We start from the raw sequence: 20,812 nt of genomic DNA, 5'->3' as shown, positions 1-20,812 counted from the left end.
CCCCTCCCATAGCTATTTATGGGCGGCACTGCCCTGACCCTCCTCACTTCCTTCTCACCGTCTGCAGCTTAAGTCAGAGTGTTCTGTGTGGTTTTTACCTCACCCTTTTCTTGTTAACTCAGAGTTTTCGTCGTCTTTTTTTGGTATATAGTTAGTATTAGTACCTTAGTGTTAGATTAGTTAGTTTGATAGTTTGTTTTTGCCTGGTGTAATGCATTCACTGGGTTTCAAGCATTGTCCCTTGTTTGCTGGGAGTTTATAGCCCCGTGATAGATGTTTCCACGAGGGTCAGCAATAACAGTAGCAACAATACCGACAGTATTCCCAGAAGTATTTCCGGCAGTCAGATTATCCACTTTAGAGAGAGATCTCAAAGGAGAAGGCCTTCCAATTTCAGCCAGCTGGCCCATCCTTCATCAGCTTTGTGCAAGCAGCCAATACACTGACTTGCATCTTTGCTTCTTTGCCTGTTGTTGGTTGGCTACATAGTATACTTCTGAGGACATTCTACATCAAAAAAAAATTTAAAAATTCTGCACACAATATTTTAAGATTGTGCAAAATTCTGTAAATTTTATTTGTCATATAAATGTGGAGGCTCCAGCATGGCATTGGGGAGCAAGGACCACTGGCTGCATAGAGGTGGGAGATCATTGTGCAGCTCCCATCCAGGACACGGACTCAGCGGTGAGGCTGCCCCCAACCCTCGCACAGTGCAAGGTCCAGGTCTGCCCCAGAATCATCCCAGGGCCCTGCTCCTTCATGCCAGGTGAACCAGGTGTGGGCAGGCAGGCTCAGGAAGGCAGGATCCAAAAGTGGAGGGGCTTAATGTGGGGGGATCCAGGTGTGGGTTGAGAGGGTTCTGTGTGGAGCAATCTGGGTGCAGGCAGCTAAGTGGGGAATCCAGGTATGGAGAGGATCTGGGTGCACAGGGGTTTATTGGGGTTCTGGGTGCAACAGTGATGGACTCTGCAGGGCGTCCAGGTGAAGGTGGTGGGGGGTTTGAGTGTGGGGGGGGATAGAGCTCAGCAGGGGGGTCTGGGTGTGAGGGGCTTAGTGGGTGATCTAGATGCTGGGGGAGTGGGGCTCAGTGGGGTTGGGATCCAGGTGTAGCTGGTTGTGGCTCGGTGGGGTGGGAATCCCTGTGCAGGTGGCTCAATGGGGTAGTCCAGGTGCAGGGGGAATGGGGCTCATTGGGAGAGGGGTCTGAGGGCGGGGGGGTGAGGCTTGGTGGGAGGGTCTGGATATGAGGGGGTCTGGATGCTCGGGGGTTGGGTGGCTGGGGGAGCAGCTCCTTGTACAGGGATCCCTCCCCCTGCAGCTGAGGAACAATGGGTGCAGGAGTTTGCAGAGCTTCCTGCAGTTGGGGAAGAAATCTGGGGGTGGCCCTGGATGCCATGTAGGGGAAGAGGAAGTCGCATACTGCACAGCCGGGACTAGCAGCTGAGCCCGGTGCGGGGTAGGAGCCACCAGCCGGGTCTTCCCCAGTCCTGCGTCCTGCCCCACAGTGATTTACATCTCTGCTGGCTACCCTGGGCACCTGAAACATACTGCTAGGGATAGTCGCATGACCGCTTTTTGTGGCTTCCCTGTCAGAAAGTCATTTTTCTGTGGGGAAGCAAAGAAAGCTGCAGGGGACATAAATTCTGCACATGCGCAGTGGTGCAGAATCCCCAGGAGTAAAAACTGTATTATCCGGCACTTTATCAACCAGGAAGCTCTATTAACTGTCATTTCTGATATCTCCCAATACAAATCTTCAATCTAGTAACCGGGACTAGTATACTGCCCAGGAGGTGAGGCAATTGCACATTCTGCTCTCTTTTTTATGCAAAAGAGGCAGAAGACAATAAGCAAGCTGATTTCAGGGATTTATTCAAAAAAGCAGCTTCCAGGGTTTGTCATAGGGTCATGACAGATTCAGCCCAATCTCCTGCACCGTCTACATCTATGATGAGAATTGATGTTGATAATGATGACTCTGAGGCACTGCAAGATCCTGAAGTGCCTTCTGAGTCATCAAAGAAAGATTAAATTATGTTCAGTATAGTTTTAGTGTTAAGTGTATTTTTAGTGATCTGGGTGTACGCCATGCACTGCCCATAGTGATATGTAGTGTCATAAGATAACCTACTGTATAGAAAATTTTACCTGTATACACCTAAGTGCTTCAAGAAACCAACCATTCTACAGTGCAGTACTACTAGTGGATTGGTGAGTACCTGTATACTATTTTATTCTTTATTGATTTTATTGTATTCTAATTCTTTGAAAATTGGTATTCCATTGATAAGTGTAAGTCTTAGTTAACAGGCATTTTTTGATTACTCCCCCTCCCCCCCTTCTTTCCCAACATGCCGGATAACAAATCTTTTACTGTACTTGGCTAGGTTAAGTGCATTCATCAAACTATTAATGTCAAATTCCTTGTGGTGTATGTGTCTGTGGTGATGCACAGATCATCTACATAGATAAAGCATCTTTTTCTGGGTTGTTTGTGTAGATGTTGTATAATGTAGGTGCTAAGACAGTACTCTTTGGGAGGCCATTCTACTGTCATCATCATCAGCTTTGTTTGCCACAAAAGTTCATGAAGAATCTTTAGTCCTCCAGTATGGTCTGTATTAGTTTCATGAAGTGGTGGTTCTTGGTTAACGTTAGTACCTTGGCAAGGAATCCTCAACGATTAACTATCATAAGTGGCTGAGAGATCAACAAACAGTGCTCTCATAATTAATCCCCTTTCATGTCCATCTTCAATATGTTAAATTCAGAAGCTGTACAGGACAGGACCGACCCCAGCAAAAACCAGCCTGTGTTTGTTGATAAGAAGTGGTTCGATAAGTGGTGTAAGGCAGAATAACAGTAGTCACTCAAACAGTTTTAAAATATCACACAGGCGTGAGATAGGTTGAAAGTTTTTTGGGTTGGATGGTTAAAAAGGGCCACTCCCTTGGCTTTTCACCAGTTTTTCAGGAGCTTGAGCTGGATGAAAGTGGTATTGAACATACTCAGGATCCACTTCTGTGTATAGTGTCAGAGGGGTAGCCGTGTTAGTCTGAATCTGTAAAAAGCAACAGAGGGTCCTGTGGCACCTTTAAGACTAACAGAAGTATTGGGAGCATAAGCTTTCGTGGGTAAGAACCTCACTTCTTCAGATGCAAGTAATGGAAATTTCCGGAGGCAGGTATGAATCAGTATGGAGATGATGAGGTTAGTTCAATCAGGGAGGGTGAGGTGCTCTGCTAGCAGTTGAGGTGTGAACACCAAGGGAGGAGAAACTGTTTCTGTAGTTGGATAGCCATTCACAGTCTTTGTTTAATCCTGATCTGATGGTGTCAAATTTGCAAATGAACTGGAGCTCAGCAGTTTCTCTTTGGAGTCTGGTCCTGAAGTCTTTTTGCTGTAAGATGGCTACCTTTACATCTGCTATTGTGTGGCCAGGGAGGTTGAAGTGTTCTCCTACAGGTTTTCGTCTATTGCCATTCCTGATATCTGATTTGTGTCCATTTATCCTCTTGCGTAGTGACTATCCAGTTTGGCCAATGTACATAGCAGAGGGGCATTGCTGGCACATGATGGCATATATAACATTGGTGGACGTGCAGATGAATGAGCCGGTGATGATGTAGCTGATCTGGTTAGGTCCTGTGATTGTGTTGCTGGTGTAGATATATGGGCAGAGTTGGCATCGAGGTTTGTTGCATGGGTTGGTTCCTGAGTTAGAGTTGTTATGGTGCAGTGCGTGGTTGCTGGTGAGAATATGCTTAAGGTTGGCAGGTTGACTGTGGGCGAGGACTGCCTGCCTCCCAAGGTCTGTGAAAGTGAGGGATCATTGTCCAGGATGGGTTGTAGATCACTGATGATGCGTTGGAGAGGTTTAAGCTGAGGACTGTAGGTGATGGCCAGTGGAGTTCTGTTGGTTTCTTTTTTGGGCCTGTCTTGTAGCATGAGGCTTCTGGGTACACGTCTGGCTCTGTTGATTTTGTTTCTTTATTTCCTTGTGTGGGTATCGTAGTTTTGAGAATGCTTGGTGAAGATCTTGTAGGTGTTGGTCTCTGTCTGAGGGGTTGGAGCAGATGCGGTTGTACCTCAGCGCTTGGCTGTAGACGATGGATCGTGTGGTGTGTCCGGGGTGGAAGCTGGAGGCATAAAGGTAGGCGTAGCGGTCGGTGGGTTTTTGGTATAGGGTGGTGTTAATGTGGCCATCGCTTATTTGTACTGTGGTGTCTAGGAAGTGGACCTCCCGTGTAGATTTGGTCCAGGCTGAGGTTGATGGTGGGGTGGAAGCTGTTGAAATCATGATGGAATTCTTCCAGAGTCTCCTTCCCATGGGTCCAGATGATGAAGATGTCATCAATGTAGCGTAGGTAGAGAAGGGGCGTGAGTAGACGAGAGCTGAGGAAGCGTTGTTCCAGGTCAGCCATAAAAATGTTGGCATATTGTGGGGCCATGCGGGTGCCCATAGCGGTGCCACTGGTCTGGAGGTATATATTGTCACCAAATTTGAAATAATTGTGCGTGAGGATAAAGTCACAGAGCTCAGCAATAAGTTGTGCTGTGTCATCATCAGGGATACTGTTCCTGACAGCTTGTATTCCATCTGTGTGTGGGATGTTTGTGTAGAGAACCTCTACATCCATGGTGGCTAGGATGGTGTTTTCTGGGAGGTCACCAATGCATTGTAGTTTTCTCAAGAAATCTGTGGTGTCACGGAGATAGCTGGGAGTGCTGGTGGCGTAGGGTCTGAGTAGGGAGTCCACATATCCAGACAGTCCTTCAGTGAGCGTGCCAATGCCCGAGATGATGGGGCGTCCAGGATTTCCAGGTTTGGAAATCTTCTGTGTATGTGGGCTGAAATTTTTGATCTGCCCAGTTCAGATGTCATCTTGGCCTGCTGCTTTCCCCGTTTTCAGGCATTGATGCCAGTGTCCAATTCCTTCAGAGAGAAAGACACTGTAAGATCTAGATTGTGGGATATATCCGGGGGTATTTGCTGGAATAATGACCAGTTGAAAGTGGTCCACTTAACCTTCCCATTGAGTAGCATTGGGTGGGTGAGCTGATCAGCTGAGATGTTGAAATGTCCATTCATCTTTGTATTGTCAGAGTTTATGTATGGTTGACCATGCTTTTTTGCTGTTATGGGTCATATCCATGGATTTTATCAAGTTCTGCTAGGATTTTAGGCATTCTTGAGTAATTTCTGTCAGTAAATGTTTGCTAGTGGCTATTGTCATAGGCAAAGATGTGGTCTTAGAATTTTTGTATGCCTCCTACAGTATAGCTGAATGGGGTGTTAGGCAGGGGTTATTCCCTCTGACAAGGTAGGTTTCTCCTACCAGAGCGATATACAGCATCAATAAAGTGGATGTAGTTCTTACCTATTGGTTCAATAGGTCTGACAGCTATGTCAGCATCTTTGGAGAATGCCAGCCACTTTGCTTTCAAAGTTGAACTGACATCAGAACGGTGTAAAGATAGGAATGACAGCAGCATGTACCTCAATTCCAATAGGATGATGATGTGATGTCGGAATTGGGTATAGCACCAATTTTCTATGTGTGAGAGCTAAAGTAGTGCTAACAAAGGCGAGGTCAGGTTTATACTCACACTTCTATGAGTGTGAGTATAAACACAAAGCTCTGGCTGACACAGCACTGGCTGGGATGATTTAGTTGGGGTTGGTCCTGCTTCGAGACCTCATTCTGAGGTCTCTTCCCACCCTAATTTTCTATGATTCTACCGGCAACTGTTAAAAGAACTATGTAGCTTCAAGTGATGAATCAGGCTTAACTGATGAGCACCTGCACACGTCACGGCCATTGTCATTGTTCTCTGTATAGCTTTATTGAGTGGTATGGCTGGTGAAATCACCAATTATGATTCATATGGTACACTTCGTTGTTGTGTGGGCAGTCTGAAGAAATTGAAAAGTATCTCTGGCAGGTAGGTAGATGTTATAGAGATCTCTTTGAGCGCAACGGTGAGAAACATGATAATATTCTCTTCCATTTTGTAGGTGGATTAATGAGTTGTTGGCTTTTTCAGTTGTGTGGGGCATCAGTTGCTTATGACTCTTTCACAAGCCGGGGGCACATGGGTGGGAGTCAAAGGTCTTGGATCAAGACTTTTTTACGGTGTCCAGAACTTCCTGATGAGTGAATGTACTGAACACCAGGATTGCAGGCAGCCTGTATATTGGTGAATACAGGGAGGGCAAATCCAGGTGGTTGTTCTTTGAGTGATGGTCCCTATTGTATTCCATTGTGGGTTACACATGCACATTGTGTGCCAGGAGTTGGAGAATTTGAGATGCTGGTCTTTTAGGGTTCTGGGGTGAAATCCCTTGCAGATCTTGCAGTGCTCCTTCAAATGGCTCTCCCTCAAACATGAAGTGCGTGGGTTTCTCCTGGGCATAGACTTGCCATAGTCTTTGCAGGCTTTAAAACTCGGAGACCGAGGCATGTCCCGGTGCCGGGAGAGTGTTGGGGTGGGGGGCCCAAATGAAACTTGTAGAATATAACTACTAAAACTACTGACTATAAACAACTGTATACCAGGACACTGCGAAGACATGCTTGCCCAGGCAAGAGCTAAGGGTGTTCCAGCTAGCCATCACTGGCGTTAAGAAGGAACTGAGGGGGTGGCAGGTTGGCAGGGCCCTATATTGATCGCCATGAAGACGCGACCCCCATGGGCACTCAGTCCGACCTGACGGGTACTACTGGGGGGAAAATCTTTTGGCTGCTGTGCATGCGGCATGTGCACACCTAATTGGAATGGACATGAGCAACACATCTTGAAGAACAACAGTTACAAGAAGGTTAGTAATAGTTTTTATCTCCTGGTCAGACCAACTCAACTACTTCTTTCTTCCACTATCTTTCCTACCTTGGTTGATCTACAAAATCTGATGAAACAAGGCAATGGTCATTCTGATTGCCTCCTTCTGGCCCAGACAGTTCTGGATCCCCAATCTCCTGCACATGTCATCCCGTCCACTGATTACCATCCTGAACTTCCCCAATCTTTCTGATCCAGTACAATGGCAAGATCAGGCATCCCAATCTATGTCCACCCCACCTCAGAGTGTGGTGTTTGGATGGGCATCAACTATAGAACAGGCATGTTCCTCAGCAGTACAAGACATTCTCTCTAAGAGTAGGAAAGATTCCACTAGAAGCCGTGAAGATTCCCCAAATCCTGGACTATGTTCTATCTTTCAATACAATAGGTTTCACCCTCAGCACATTCCGTCCTCCTGTGGAGGGTTACTGTTTTTACATACCTGCTAACCACTGGATTTTGGAAAGGCTTCCTAAGAACCTTTGCACCCCTGAAAAAGATTGCGCTTCAATAGGACCTGAATCTGGTACTCTTGGTATTAACAATTCCCCCCATTCCCATTTTGAATGAATGGCATCTTGCTCTCAGTCCTTCCTCTCCATGAAGGTCGCCTTCTTTGTTGCTATCACTTCGGTGAGAAGGGTTTGAACTCTGAGCTATAATGGTGGACCTGCCATTTATAGCATTCCATAAGGATAAAGTTTCCTTATGCCTACACCTGAATTTTTTTTACCAGCGATGAGCTTCCAGTTTCATATTTACCAATCCATTCACAGTTGCAGAAGAACATAGGCTCCATTCCCTCGACATCTGACAAGCTCTGGCCTTTTACCTAAAGAGAACAAAAATAATCACGAAGTCCCTTAAACTGTTTATTGTGATAGCATTGAGAATCAGGGGACAGGCCATCTTCACCCAGAGAATCTCCCAATGAATTTCCGGCTGCATTAAACTCTGCTACCAACTGTTGAATCTACCTCACCTCACTGGCATACAGGCTAGCTCCACTAGAGCTCAAGCAATGACCACGACATGCCTTCAGGATGTGCCTCGCATAGACATATGTAGAGCAGCCACGTGGAGCTCTGTCCACACGTTCACAATGTCCTATTCCTTGGTCCAGGACTCAGCAGCGGATGCCTCCAATGTTCCCTCTAATTTTTTCCATCCATGTGCGGAATGAATTAAGTTATGTGCACCATATCGAGGTAATGTGCAGACGTGCGCCACCAGTAGAAACAAAAAACCTAGATCTAATATATATTTTTAAAAAGTTACCATAGGGGTAATTACTCCAGCCAGGACAGGTTAGGCATTTTAGAACTCACTACTCAAAGAATTAAATTTAAGCGTGAGAGAAATAAAAATTATGAAATACATAGACCAGTCAAAAAACTAAAATAATACACTTTGAAATAAGTATCAAGAAGTAACAATAATACAAGTATGTGTTGGGAGGTAGGGGTGTGTGTGTGTGTGTGTGAGACAGAGACATGCATTGCCCCTTTAAGTACACTGCTCTTTTAAGTAGATCACCAGTCTGAAGCCTGCTTGTTCAGACAGAACAGCAGCTGCCAGCAAGCTCCGTCCGTCCCACTCCTGGGCCCTATCATGTGTGTTCTCTCCTCCTCCTCCTCCTTCTCCTCCCCACCAGCTCTGTGCAGATGGGGTAGAGGGGAGGGGGACACCCTGACATCAGCGCCCTCCTTCCCCCTTCCTGCTCTGCACAGGAAGCAGGAGGCTCCCAGGAGCCTCTGGCCAGGAGCTCCAAGGCAGAGGGCAGGAGCAGCGCGGCAGTGGGCAGAGGGGCACCTGAATTGTGCGGCACTTGATAGACTGCTGGGCGGCCGTGCAGCTTAGAGGGAACTTAAGATGCCTTGTTTGGCACGGTGATTCTCCATGTGACCCTTCCGTCCTTATCCTCACACCCTCCTCCAACTTCGGTACTGCTTGTCACCCATGATGGAATACAATAGGAAACTATCATTCAAAGAAGAGAAGGTTACTTACCTGTAACTGAAGTTTCTTCAAGTTGTGTGGTCCCTATCTGTGTGTCACTTCCTGCCTTCCATCCCCTCTGCTTCAGATCTGTCAGTTTCATGATGGAGAAAACTTGAGATGTGGTCAGTCTCCCGTGCCCTTTGTCACCTCGGATGGAAGCACAAGGCTTGGGTGCATGTGCAGACCATCGGACACTGCTTTTAAATTCTCTGACTCTGGGTGCATGGTGCGCATGCATAACCCACAGTGAAATACAGATGGGGACCTACATTTTGAAGAATTTCCAATTACAAGTAAGTTATCTCCTCTTTAGGAAGCCTTCCTGAATGTGAAAGATCTTTTCAGTGAAGTAGGTTGGTAGTTCTGATGCAGGCTGTAGTCTCAGGACTGATGAAGAAGCAGTTTACTTGGATAGTTCCTTGAGGTGAGATTTGGAAACTTCAATGGAAATTGAAAGGAAGGTTCACTTGTTGTTTACTTTAGCTTCAGCGTAGGCTTTGAGATATATGTTGTGTTCAGCCTTTGTTTTACATCATTGGCATTCGAGTTTCTGCCTTCTCTCCATCTGGCACAAAGGAAATCTATGTAGGGAATGGGGAGGAAGGGACTACTTAGGGGCCGGCATGCCCCTCGTTGTGAGAAACATCTGCTGAATCAGCACTGAATGCTAAACTTCTTTTTGAGCAACATTTCTTATTCTTTTTCTGAAAAAGGATAAAAATTTGGTTTAAAATAATGTACAGAAGGGATAATATTAATCTAACCTTGTTTGCTGTATACCACCTAACTTGGAAACAGTGATAGCTTTCATAAACAGTTTTACCATGATATAAGTGAAGTGAGCATCATAGTAACAATACAAGAGTGAATTTGTTTTGTAAATTACAGAAAAATATATTCAGGTCTTCTTTAGTTACGTGAGCATGCAAAGATCATTTTGCTAGCCCATCACATTGACCATGTCACCCCTTTCTTTGCATTGCTCCCCTGACTCCCCCTTCTCTAGCACATCAAACTTAAGCTACTCGTTTTCACTTTGAATGCACTTCATGTCCTGTCCTTATGCTGATTCACTCTCTGCTATCCTCTCTGATTCGCTATCAAGAAGTTGATTCCCACCTCCGATTAGCCTATGATGCCAACCTCAATCTCCCAGTTGTTAAATTTCCAAACAAGCACCTTCGTGCTTTCTCCCACGCTGCTCCTCATATTTGGGAGATGCTCCCTGTAAACATCTGCAAAACTCGTTTATTATCCATCTTCAAAGCCCTTCTTAAAACTCCTTTTCCATAATGCCTACAAAAAAGTGACAACAGTTAGGTCCTTGGTGTGCTGAGACCACTGCCTATCATGTTCCCCAGTATTCTCATTATTTTCTTGTACTCCTCATCTATTCTCTTTTATGCTTAAATTGTACCGTTCTCTGGGGTAGGAACTGTTACTTTTTTCTGTTTTATACAGCACCTAGCCCAAATGATGTCCTGGTCCATACTAGGGCCTCCAGATACTATAGTAATACAAATAATAATTAATATATATTTTACACTTATAAAGGTTATATAGTTGTGGGGTTTTGGTGGGGGGTATGTTGCACTAATGCCAAACAGCAGAACTTTAAAACTTATAGTGTAATCTTTGTTCAGTTTGGAAACAATAAGGTTAGGAAATACATGCATTACAAGTGATTTGAAAATAGTGTACTGAACATGTACAGTATTACATTTCCTTTACGAAATACATCTGAGATTTAGATGAACACATGGCAATAGAACAGCTGTGCAACTAGACCTTTATATAAAAGCATTACCTTTTCTTGTGTATAGTTAATGCTGATGCTATTCCTAATTCTCAGTTCAAATAATTTCATCACTACAACAAATAGCAGAATCCTTTCTAAATTTCACTTTAGTAGTTTTTGTAGGAAAACATGCTTACTTTTCAGACTGTTTTTCTGACTCCCTCTGTGCATCTGGCAACTGTTGCCTTGCAACCTTAATTTAATGAATGAAGGCAATCTACTCTTCTTAAGTTGGGTTTCAGTGGTATTTTTAAAAAAGCTTCATCTGCCAGGTGAGTCAGTGGAACAAAAGCCTTCATTTACTTGCAACTCAGTAAAATGCTTTCTTCTTTGAGTGCTTGCTCATATTTATTCCATTCTAGGTGTGTGCGTGCCCACATGCACAGTTGTCGGAGGCTTTTTTGCCTTAGCGGTATCCGTAGGGTTGGCTTGCCTAAGAAGTGGCAAAAGACGAAGAGCCTCCCGGCTCCTGGCCAATGTCAGGCCATGTGCCCTTCATGGGTGTACCACGGAGGTTGGACCCCCCCAGCTCGACCAGAGCCCTCATTTCCCAAAGTGACCCCGGCGGCTAAAGAGCAAGTAGGCCGACTGGCACCGCAGACACTGCACCAGGCGGCAGACTCAGCTAAGACGCCGACATCTAAGGGCAAGCTGATCATAGGACCACCTCATAGGGTGGTGGAGCACCCTCGATCACCAGATCACAGGTGCAGATCTCCATCTCCGCGGCTTCGGACTCCGGCACCATATCCTAGGTTGCCGACTAGAAGTCCCAGGTCCTCAACGCGCTCTCCACCTACAAGACATGGGACACCGGAGTCGAAGCACCGGAGTCCTGTACCACCAGTACTGGCGAGCTTCCCATCATAGATCGCCACAGCCCAACTCACCTTCGCCCAGACAGTCTCCCAGATGTTGGTCCCCGCCCAGGCAGGGCCGCTCCTCGACACAGCACCAGTCCCTTTGCCCTGGTACCGTTCGTTGGGAAGGTGCTGTTCCTCGCCCTCACCTCACCGGTTGCCGACCAGAGTCAGTCGGCAGACTCAGGCTCCACCCTGGTCACCAGAAGGGCAGTGGTCCGAGTCGAACTGGGAGTTCAGCTCCTCGCCAAGAAGGGGTGATGCGCTGCTGACTCATGAGACCGGCACGGCACCTGCAAGGACAACGTGCAGCAGGGGCAGTGGCCTGCTCAATGGCTGTATTGGAACCCGTCGGGCGTGCCAGTAATGCCGGTCCCATGTTCCCACCAGCCCTCCCTGGCCACCTCGGACCAACTGGCCCTGGCTCCCTCAGCATCGGAATCAGAATGAGGTGCCGAATCCGATGTGGGGGCAGCATGCTGAACCCCAGCACCTAAAGAGCCGTCCCTGGAGCGGGATGGGGAGCCTGCTCTTCCACAAGTGGTGCAGTCGTTGTCCCCAGATGAAGCGGGGGTGGATCCCTCCCAAACGGACAGTCCCCCTGACAACTTCAAGGAGCACCAGGCCCTCCTTAAAAGGGTGGCTGCTAACTTTAACCTACAAATTGAGGAGGTCGTGGAGGAGTCCAATGACCTCTTCAATGTTATATCCTCCTCCACCCCAGCCCGGTTCATGCTGCCTGTCCACCTCGGTCCTTAAAATTGCCAAATCGCTGTGGCAAACCCCCTCTTCCATTCCACCAACTTCTTAGAAGGCGGAAAAGAAGTATTACATCCCTGCAAAAGTGTTCAAATACCTCCTACACGCACTCCCCAGCGGCATCACTGGTCATGTCTGCTGTGAATGAAGAGGGCCAGGACATATACTTACCTGTCTTCTTCCCAAAGGCCTCATACGTCAGATGAAGAATGCAGATTGGACGCCCTGGACATCAGGAGGGCGCTGGCCTTTTACATAGACAGGACCAAGGCGTTCCATAAGTTGACGCAGTTGTTCGTTGCAGTGGCAGACAGAATGAAAGGTCTCCCTGTGTCTGCTCAAAAGGATTTGTCCTGGATCGCGGCCTATATCCACTACCGCTATGAACTGGCAATAGTGCCTCCACCGGCAATCATGACGGCACACTCAACTAGGGCACAAGCATCATCAGTGGCCTTCCTGGCGCAGGTACCAGTCCAAGAGATCTGATGCCTAACCACGTGTTCACATCTCATTACGCACTTACCCAGTAAGCTTGTGACGACGCTGGCTATGGTAGAGCAGCGCTGCAAGCTGCGTGACCATGAACTGAGCCCACCTCCATGGACACTGCTTGTGAGTCACCTAGAATGGTATTGACATGAGCAAGCACTCGAAGAAAAAATGGTTACCTACCTTTCGTAACTGTTCTTCGAGATGTGTTTCTTATGTCCATTCCATTATGCAGCCTCCTGCCCTTCTGTTGAAGTTGCCGGCAAGAAGGAACTGAGAGGGCACAGAGCTGGTGGCGCCTAATATACCGACGCATGAGCGCGGCACTCCAGGGAGCGCCACAGCTGATCCTACGGATACCACTAAGGCAAAAATCTCAAAGGACCGTGCAGATGGGTGCGCGCACACCTAGAATGGACTGGACATGAGCAACACATCTCAAAGAACAACAGTTACAAAAGGTAGGTAACCGTTTTATCCTCCCTTTAAAGCTACTGAGGATTCTTGTGTTTGCATTCTTGTGTTTGCTAGGACCAGGGCTACTTTCAGTAATTTCAGACCGCTATAGGAGATACTGATGCAAAAATGCTTATTTATTGTAAATTCTAATTTTAGGTTATTACAAGATTGCCTTTTCTGAATTTAAGGAGTAAATTAAATTTACAAATTATTTTCATACACATACTGCTTGAAGAATATGATGGATGATATACTTCAGTTATTGGTTATTTGTTTAATTAAATGAAATGTTCAAACTAATTAAAGAAATCTCTACGAAATTTCCACTATTTGTCAAGTAGTGACAAACACCAAAAGTGTCAGGGGATGACCTTTTTTCTCCTTCTTCCCCCTCCTCCGCCCCCCCCCCTCCAATAAAACCGCTAAGTATGTTTGCTTGAATTCAATTTCCATATTCTGAGCACTAATTTAAGGGTTGAGACCAAAGTACCACCTTTTATAGCTGCAGCTTCTCTATCACAGAGCACATGTTTGAAGGCCTGTAGCAGTGCTAACTGACTTTAACTATTCTAGGCCAAAACAAGATGGCACTCCTCCAAGTGTGAATCCTCTGCGTCTTTGAAGCCAATATGCTCTGAGAACTCAATTTACAGCTAACCTAGAATTTACTGGTTGGGCAGAACTTTGAACTGTGAGATGTAGAAGTTGTTATAAATTATGTTTAATCCAATTACTTTATTAGAATTCGTACTTGATTAGAAGTACAAAACTGATGATGGTGATTTGAAGAATATTTGTCAAATAAGTTTTAATAAAGAGTATCAATTCATGAACAATTTCTTTTCTTCTCCTTTGTAACAGGCCAGAAACTCAGAAGTTCGATCAAATGCAGCATTATTGTTTGTCGAAGCATTTCCTATTCGTGATCCCCATTTTAATAATGAGGATATGGATAATGAAATTCAGAAACAGTTTGAAGAACTTTTCGTAAGTTTTCATGAAGACAACGTGAAAACAAAATGTTAAGTTAAATATTTGGCAAAATTTATTTGGCAGTAAGCCCATTTGAAATGCATGTACTGCAATTAATGGCGTAAGGGGATTGAGAATGTTACCCACAAGAAAGAGTGCAGAAATATGCAATTAAATTCCTTTAATCTTGTGCACTCTCTCATTTCTGGTGGAATAGCAACGTTTTGGAAAGGGGCCTAAATGCTAATGAAGTGGGGGTCTGGGTTTACATTAATTGAGCTACAAGTATGGTTCAAAAAACTGAGAGAGAGCTTAGGAAAGCCAGATGACACTGGTTACATACATTCATGTCCTATTTACTTAGGATACAATGGGTGAGAAGGGCTCTACACTTGATTACTTAACTTTGTGGTTCTACAATGAATGCCTAATATTAAATATCTGCAGCTCCTATGATGGAGTATCTAAACAGAAGTATGGGGGAGTTAAGAATTAAAATAATGAATTAGAAACATGAGGGCTGGCCAGTTTATTCCTAAAGCAGTGTTTTATTCTGTTTGGGAAAACTTATTGTTGTATTCACAAGAATAAATATTTGATCACTGAAGATTCCTGGAAATTCCAGGTTTTACGGTCATTCCCTCTCGAACAGTGAACAGTGAGACTTGACAATTAGGTTCATAAAGATGAACCTTAGGGGTGAGATTTTCAATTGTTTAAGTGACTTTCATGCACAAGTCTCATTGACTTTCACTTTTGAAAATTCTACTCTAAGAGCCTAACTTTAGGGTGATGTTTTGGAAAATCATCGTCAATATTTTTATCTTACTTTTGTTTTCTAACTAAAAATTATTTAATAATAGCAATAAACACTCATTTGGAGAATATTCCAGATATGGAAATATTTCATGCTATCACATCTTGTATGGTTTGGTTAAATGCTAATAGCGATGATTTTTTTTCTTCTTTTAAATATCAACAGACAGCATGATGATGCATACATGAAATTTGTTTCCTCTTCTTCTTTGTTTATAGAGTCTTTTAGAAGATCCTCAACCATTGGTCCGCTCTACAGGGGTACTTGGTGTTAGTAAAATAACATCCAAATACTGGGACATGATTCCTGCAACCATCCTTGCTGAGCTTTTAAAAAAACTAATTGGAGATCTGGCTTTTGATGTAACTTCAGCTGATGTTCGTTGTTCTGTTTTTAAGGTAAGTTTAATATGCCGACTTTAAAAACTTGTATTGATAGTAAATTTTTAGGTATTCTTTGAAGCATGTGACGGAGGTTATTAAGGGTCAACTTCAGTAGAAGGCGTGCTTTTTATAAAAACTTTTGATTTTTCTCCGAGTTGGTCTTTGCATAATTTCCCTTGAGATGTACTTCCTGGTATTTAAGTTGTGCAAACCTTCTAGAAAAAATGCCTTCTGGGAATGAACAAGCAGCCCCTTGTGGCACCAAACATTTAGAGCTGAGTTTGAGTAGCTGTGTGATCCCTGACCACCTCAATTCTTCTCTCTGGTTATCTGAAGGTGGAAAGCCCTCCTCTTCATGCTCTTGGTTTAGTATTTTGACCAGACTTTCTTGTTCAGATAATTGTAAATTACTAAATCTTTATACTTAATCACACAACTGTGTAGAAAATGTTTCCAGGTTGGTTCCAAGGCATCATGTGTGACCCAGAGAGAGAGACCTGGAAAAAAAAGACTGCGTTTAAGTGTTGTGTTTTGTACCCCATGGTCAGTCTTCCCATGGTTGGATGCATATATTACTGTCTGTGTGTAGGGGAAGGCTGTTCCCCAGATAGTTGTTCAGTATACCAGGATTGATTGGTCAACTCCATCTAACAAATGTCAGAAAGACTGACTTCCTGGGCATAAACGTATTCCTCAAGTACAAGAGATGAACAAAAACACTGCCTCAGGTCAGAAGATCTTACAATGTAAAACCACTTCATCTGAAATGAAAGGCATTAATAAGAGATTTTGAGTTGCTCTTTAATACTTTCTTTTAAAAGATAATTATAGAAAAAAATACGTAAATGAAACATCTGCCACTATATTTAGCCTTAAGTTTAGTAATTTTAATAATTTTAGTATAGTTTTTGTATGTCTGCTATTTTTATGGTTTTTTTTATTCAGTGTGATATTTCTGTTGCAGTGTCTGCCTATAATTTTGGACAACAAACTAAGCCACCCATTATTGGAACAGCTCCTGCCAACAGTAAAATACAGTCTCCATGACAATTCTGAGAAAGTGCGAGTGGCGTTTGTTGATATGCTGCTGAAAATTAAGGCTGTCAGGGCTGCTAAGGTAGGATGATTAGGACTTGGTAGGCAGCACACGGGAGATGTAAACAAAACAAGGCAATTTATTCTGAAAGATGTATATTTATCAATACCACAGTCAATCAGTTATTAGAATACTTAATCAATAATTTGCGGAGGCTTGCAGGAAATTGTTTTATTGGTCATGTATAGGTTTGAGATGTAAAATCCTGGATAGTGGTATTTAAGCGTTTCTTGCTATATATTTGAAAATTAAGTTAATGTTATGGTTGTCTAGATTCTTAAGTACCATGAGACTAAATCTAGTGTCCTGTAATCTTCCTGCCTCTCCATGATTGTTTCAATGGAAACGGGGGCACCACTAGGAAATACTGCCACGTCAGGAGATTACTGTATCAGAATTTGTTACCTCAAATGAGGATCAAACTTTCTATATAACAAGTTAATCTTTTCCTCTTAGATTCTTAGTAACTTTAGTGTATTCTTGATTAGTACCTCTCAGTTCCTTTTTTAATAACAAGAAGAGTTTCAGCTCTTGCCTTTTTCTGTTGGGCCAGTAGCTACTTAAGAAAAAGAGAGAATATGGAATCAGCCCTCTGGAACCAGAACTGGCAGAAGTAAAAACAGAAGCTGCTTATGGGGCAGAGCCAATACTGGAGAAAGAATGTCCATGAGATCAGAGAAGAAGGGAAACGAGGCACAGAGAATAATGTATAAGGAAACATGGAGGGGAGAGAAATGAGAGATGGGATGGGGAGATGAAATAAAATTATCCTTTTTTAAAGAAAAGATAAAGCAGTTCAATAGTTGCTACAGTGAGGCTGCAGAGTTCCAAATAGAGGAGGTGGTCACCTCTGAGATAGATCCCACTCTGAAAAAGCTTCTGAAGCTTGGGTCTAATGAAAATACTGATGCCAAAGCAGGATTTCCTGATAGTTCTCTCTTCAGTAAAGCTAGCATGGAGTGGCAGAAAGATCACTGTGATACTAATGCTGTGCTGATACTGCAAGTTAAGCCTCAGAGCAAATCTTACCCATCTGACACAAACTGATTATGATATCAGTGCTTTAGCACTGGTGTCTTGGAAGTTTGTGCATGTCTCATTACTCTAATACTAGTCTCAGAGGACGAGATTCTAAACTTGTTTGCAAATCTCATCTATCAAAATGCTTTTCTTCATATTTTAAATTTGAATAAGATTTTGACATTTGAAAAGGCAGCAAATTTCATGTCAACATGTATCTTGGGCCAAGAGCAGCAATTTCTGGGAATGGGGCTGTATTATTTTAGTTTCCAATATGAAAATCCACAGTGGTCCTGCACTGGCACATACTTTAGTTTTATCAAGAGGTATGAGGTTCAGCCATCGTAAAAATGCATCAATATCCTGTAATACAAATGTCCATGCTGACATGGTTATTGCTATTAGAGTATGAATCGTTCATTTTATTACAGGTTTCAGTGTAGCCATGTTAGTCTGTATCAGCAAAAAAAATGAGGAGTCCTTGTGGCACCTTAGAGACAAACAAATTTATTTGGGCATAAGCTTTTTTGGGCTAGAACCCACTTCATCAGATGTATGAAGTGAAAAATACAGGAGCAGGTACAAATACATGAAAGGATGGGGGCTCATAGCACTGCCTATTATTAAAGTTGCCTATTAAGAATGTGCTGCAGCCCAGAACTTCAGCTGATTGACTCATAGACTCATAGACTCATAGACTTTAAGGTCAGAAGGAACCATTATGATCATCTGGTCTGACCCCCTGCACGCTGCAGGCCATAAAACTGTCCCCGCCCCTTCCCTGGACTCTGCTGCTGAAGTCCCCAATCCTGTTATTAGTGACCTCAATCGGCAGAGACCCTCCTGCTAGAGATCCCTGCCCCATGCTGCGGAGGAAGGCGAAAAACCTCCAGAGGCTCAGCCAATCTGCCCTGGAGGAAAATTCCTTCCCGACCCCAAATATGGCGATCAGTAAGACCCCGAGCATATAGGCAAGAGTCTCCATCCTGACCCCTTTTAGCCATTATGCTATTTACCTACCATTGCTTGGTTTTCCTTGACAACTATGTTTTACCATTAAACCATTCCCTCCATAAACTTATCTAACTTAATCTTAAAGCCAGACAAGTCCCTCGCCCCCACCGTTTCCCTCGGAAGGCCGTTCCAATATTTCACCCCTCTAACGGTCAGAAACCTTCGTCTAATTTCAAGCCTGAACTTCCCCACGACCAGTTTATATCCATTCGTTCTCGTATCCACGTTAGTACTAAGCTGGAATAATTGATCTCCCTCCCTTGTATTAATCCCTCTAATATATTTAAAGATAGCAATCATATCCCCCCTCAGCCTTCGCTTTGTCAGACTAAACAACCCAAGCTCCTCTAGTCTCCTTTCATACGACAGGTTTTCCATTCCTCTGATCATCCTAGTGGCCCTTCTCTGCACCCGTTCCAGTTTGAGTTCATCTTTTTTAAACATGGGAGACCAGAACTGCACACAGTACTCCAAATGAGGTCTCACCAGCGCCTTGTACAACGGAAGCAGGACCTCCTTATCCCTACTAGATATACCTCGCCTAATGCATCCCAAGACAGCATTGGCTTTTTTCACCGCCACGTCACACTGTCGACTCATAGTCATCCTGCGGTCTACAAGGACCCCTAGGTCCTTCTCCTCTTCCGTTACTTCTAACCAATGCGTCCCCATCTTGTAACTAAAATTGTTATTGGTCATCCCCAAATGCATCACCTTACACTTTTCACTATTAAATTTCATCCTATTTCTGACACTCCAATTCACAAGCTCATTCAAGTCTCCCTGCAGGATATCCCTATCCTCTTCCGAATTTACAACGCCTCCCACCTTCGTATCATCCGCAAACTTTACCAGCCCACTCCTGCAATCGGTTCCGAGGTCAGTTATAAATAGATTAAATAAAATGGGTCCCAAAACCGAACCTTGGGGAACTCCACTGGTAACCTCCCTCCAACCTGACAGTTCACCCTTCAATACGACCCGCTGCATTCTCCCCATTAACCAATTCCTTATCCATCTCTGGATTTTCAAATCGATCCCCATGTTTTTCAGTTTAACCAATAATTCCTCATGGGGTACAGTATCAAACGCTTTACTGAAATCCAGGTATATTAGGTCCACCGCATTTCCCTTATCTAATAAATCCGTTACTTTCTCAAAGAAGGAGATCAGATTCGTTTGGCACGATCTGCCCTTCGTAAAACCATGTTGTAAATTATCGCAATTGCCACTACCCTCCAGGTCCTCAACTAGTTTCTCCTTCAAAATTTTCTCTAACACCTTGCACACTACAGATGTTAAACTAACAGGCCTGTAGTTACCCGGATCACTTTTTTTCCCTTTTTTGAAAATAGGAACCACATTAGCTATTCTCCAGTCTAACGGGACCACCCCCGAGTTTACAGATTCATTAAATATCATCGCTAACGGGCCTGCTATTTCCCGCGCCAATTCCTTCAATATTCTCGGATGAAGATCGTCCGGTCCTCCCGACTTAGCCCCATTAAGGCGTTCAAGTTTTGTTTCTACCTCGGATACGGTAATCCCCCATCCCGAACGCCCCTCTGTAATGGTGCTAGTATCCCTAATCCCTTCATTGGCCTCATTAAACACCGACGCAAAATATTCATTAAGATATTGCGCCATGCCTAGATTGTCTTTAATCTCCTCTCCGGCAATAGTCTTCAGCGGTCCCACTTCTTCTTTCTTTGCTTTCTTCCTGTTTATGTGGCTGTAAAACCTCTTACTATTGCTTTTAATTCCCCTCGCTAGGTCCAATTCTACACGGCCTTTGGCCTTTCTCACTCTATCTCTACATTCTCTGACTTCACTTTGGTACATTTCCTTACTGATCCCTCCCCTCTTCCACTCTTTGTACGCTTTCTGTTTTTTCCTAATCGCCCCTTTGAGTCGGTCGCTCATCCAGCTCGGTCTAAATCTCTTGCTTGGTAATCTTTTTCCCTTTTTGGGAATACAGGCCTCCGACAGCTCATGCATCTTTAACTTAAAGTAATCCCAGGCTTCTTCTGCCTTTAAATCCATTAATACGTTTGCCCAATCCACTTCCCTTACCAGTCCCCTTAATTTGTTAAAATTGGCCTTTTTAAAATTATAAACCCTAGTCTTTGACTTAATTCTGTTACTCCTTCCCTGTATTTTAAACCGAATTAGCTCATGATCACTGGAGCCCAAATTGTCCCCTACTACCACTTCCTCAACGAGGTCCTCACTACTTACCAGAATCAAATCTAAAATGGCCTCCCCCCTCGTCGGTTCAGCTACCACTTGATG

At 44.1% G+C, this 20,812-nt stretch overlaps 1 protein-coding gene across 2 annotated transcripts in view; it reads left to right on the top strand.

The window, feature by feature from the left end:
- Positions 1–20,812, top strand: part of NCAPG2 (non-SMC condensin II complex subunit G2) — a 110,841-nt gene that overhangs the window by 24,652 nt on the left and 65,377 nt on the right. For both annotated transcript variants that reach the window (XM_065582770.1, XM_065582769.1), the window contains 3 exons: positions 14,080–14,205; positions 15,226–15,405; positions 16,355–16,507. In XM_065582770.1, the coding sequence (XP_065438842.1) occupies positions 14,080–14,205; positions 15,226–15,405; positions 16,355–16,507 (459 nt within the window). The remainder of the gene's footprint in view (positions 1–14,079; positions 14,206–15,225; positions 15,406–16,354; positions 16,508–20,812) is intronic.

Source organism: Chrysemys picta, chromosome 2 (assembly GCF_011386835.1).
Source record: "Chrysemys picta bellii isolate R12L10 chromosome 2, ASM1138683v2, whole genome shotgun sequence".
Taxonomy (NCBI): Eukaryota; Metazoa; Chordata; order Testudines; family Emydidae; genus Chrysemys; species Chrysemys picta.
This window is presented reverse-complemented; position numbering and strand designations above follow the sequence as displayed.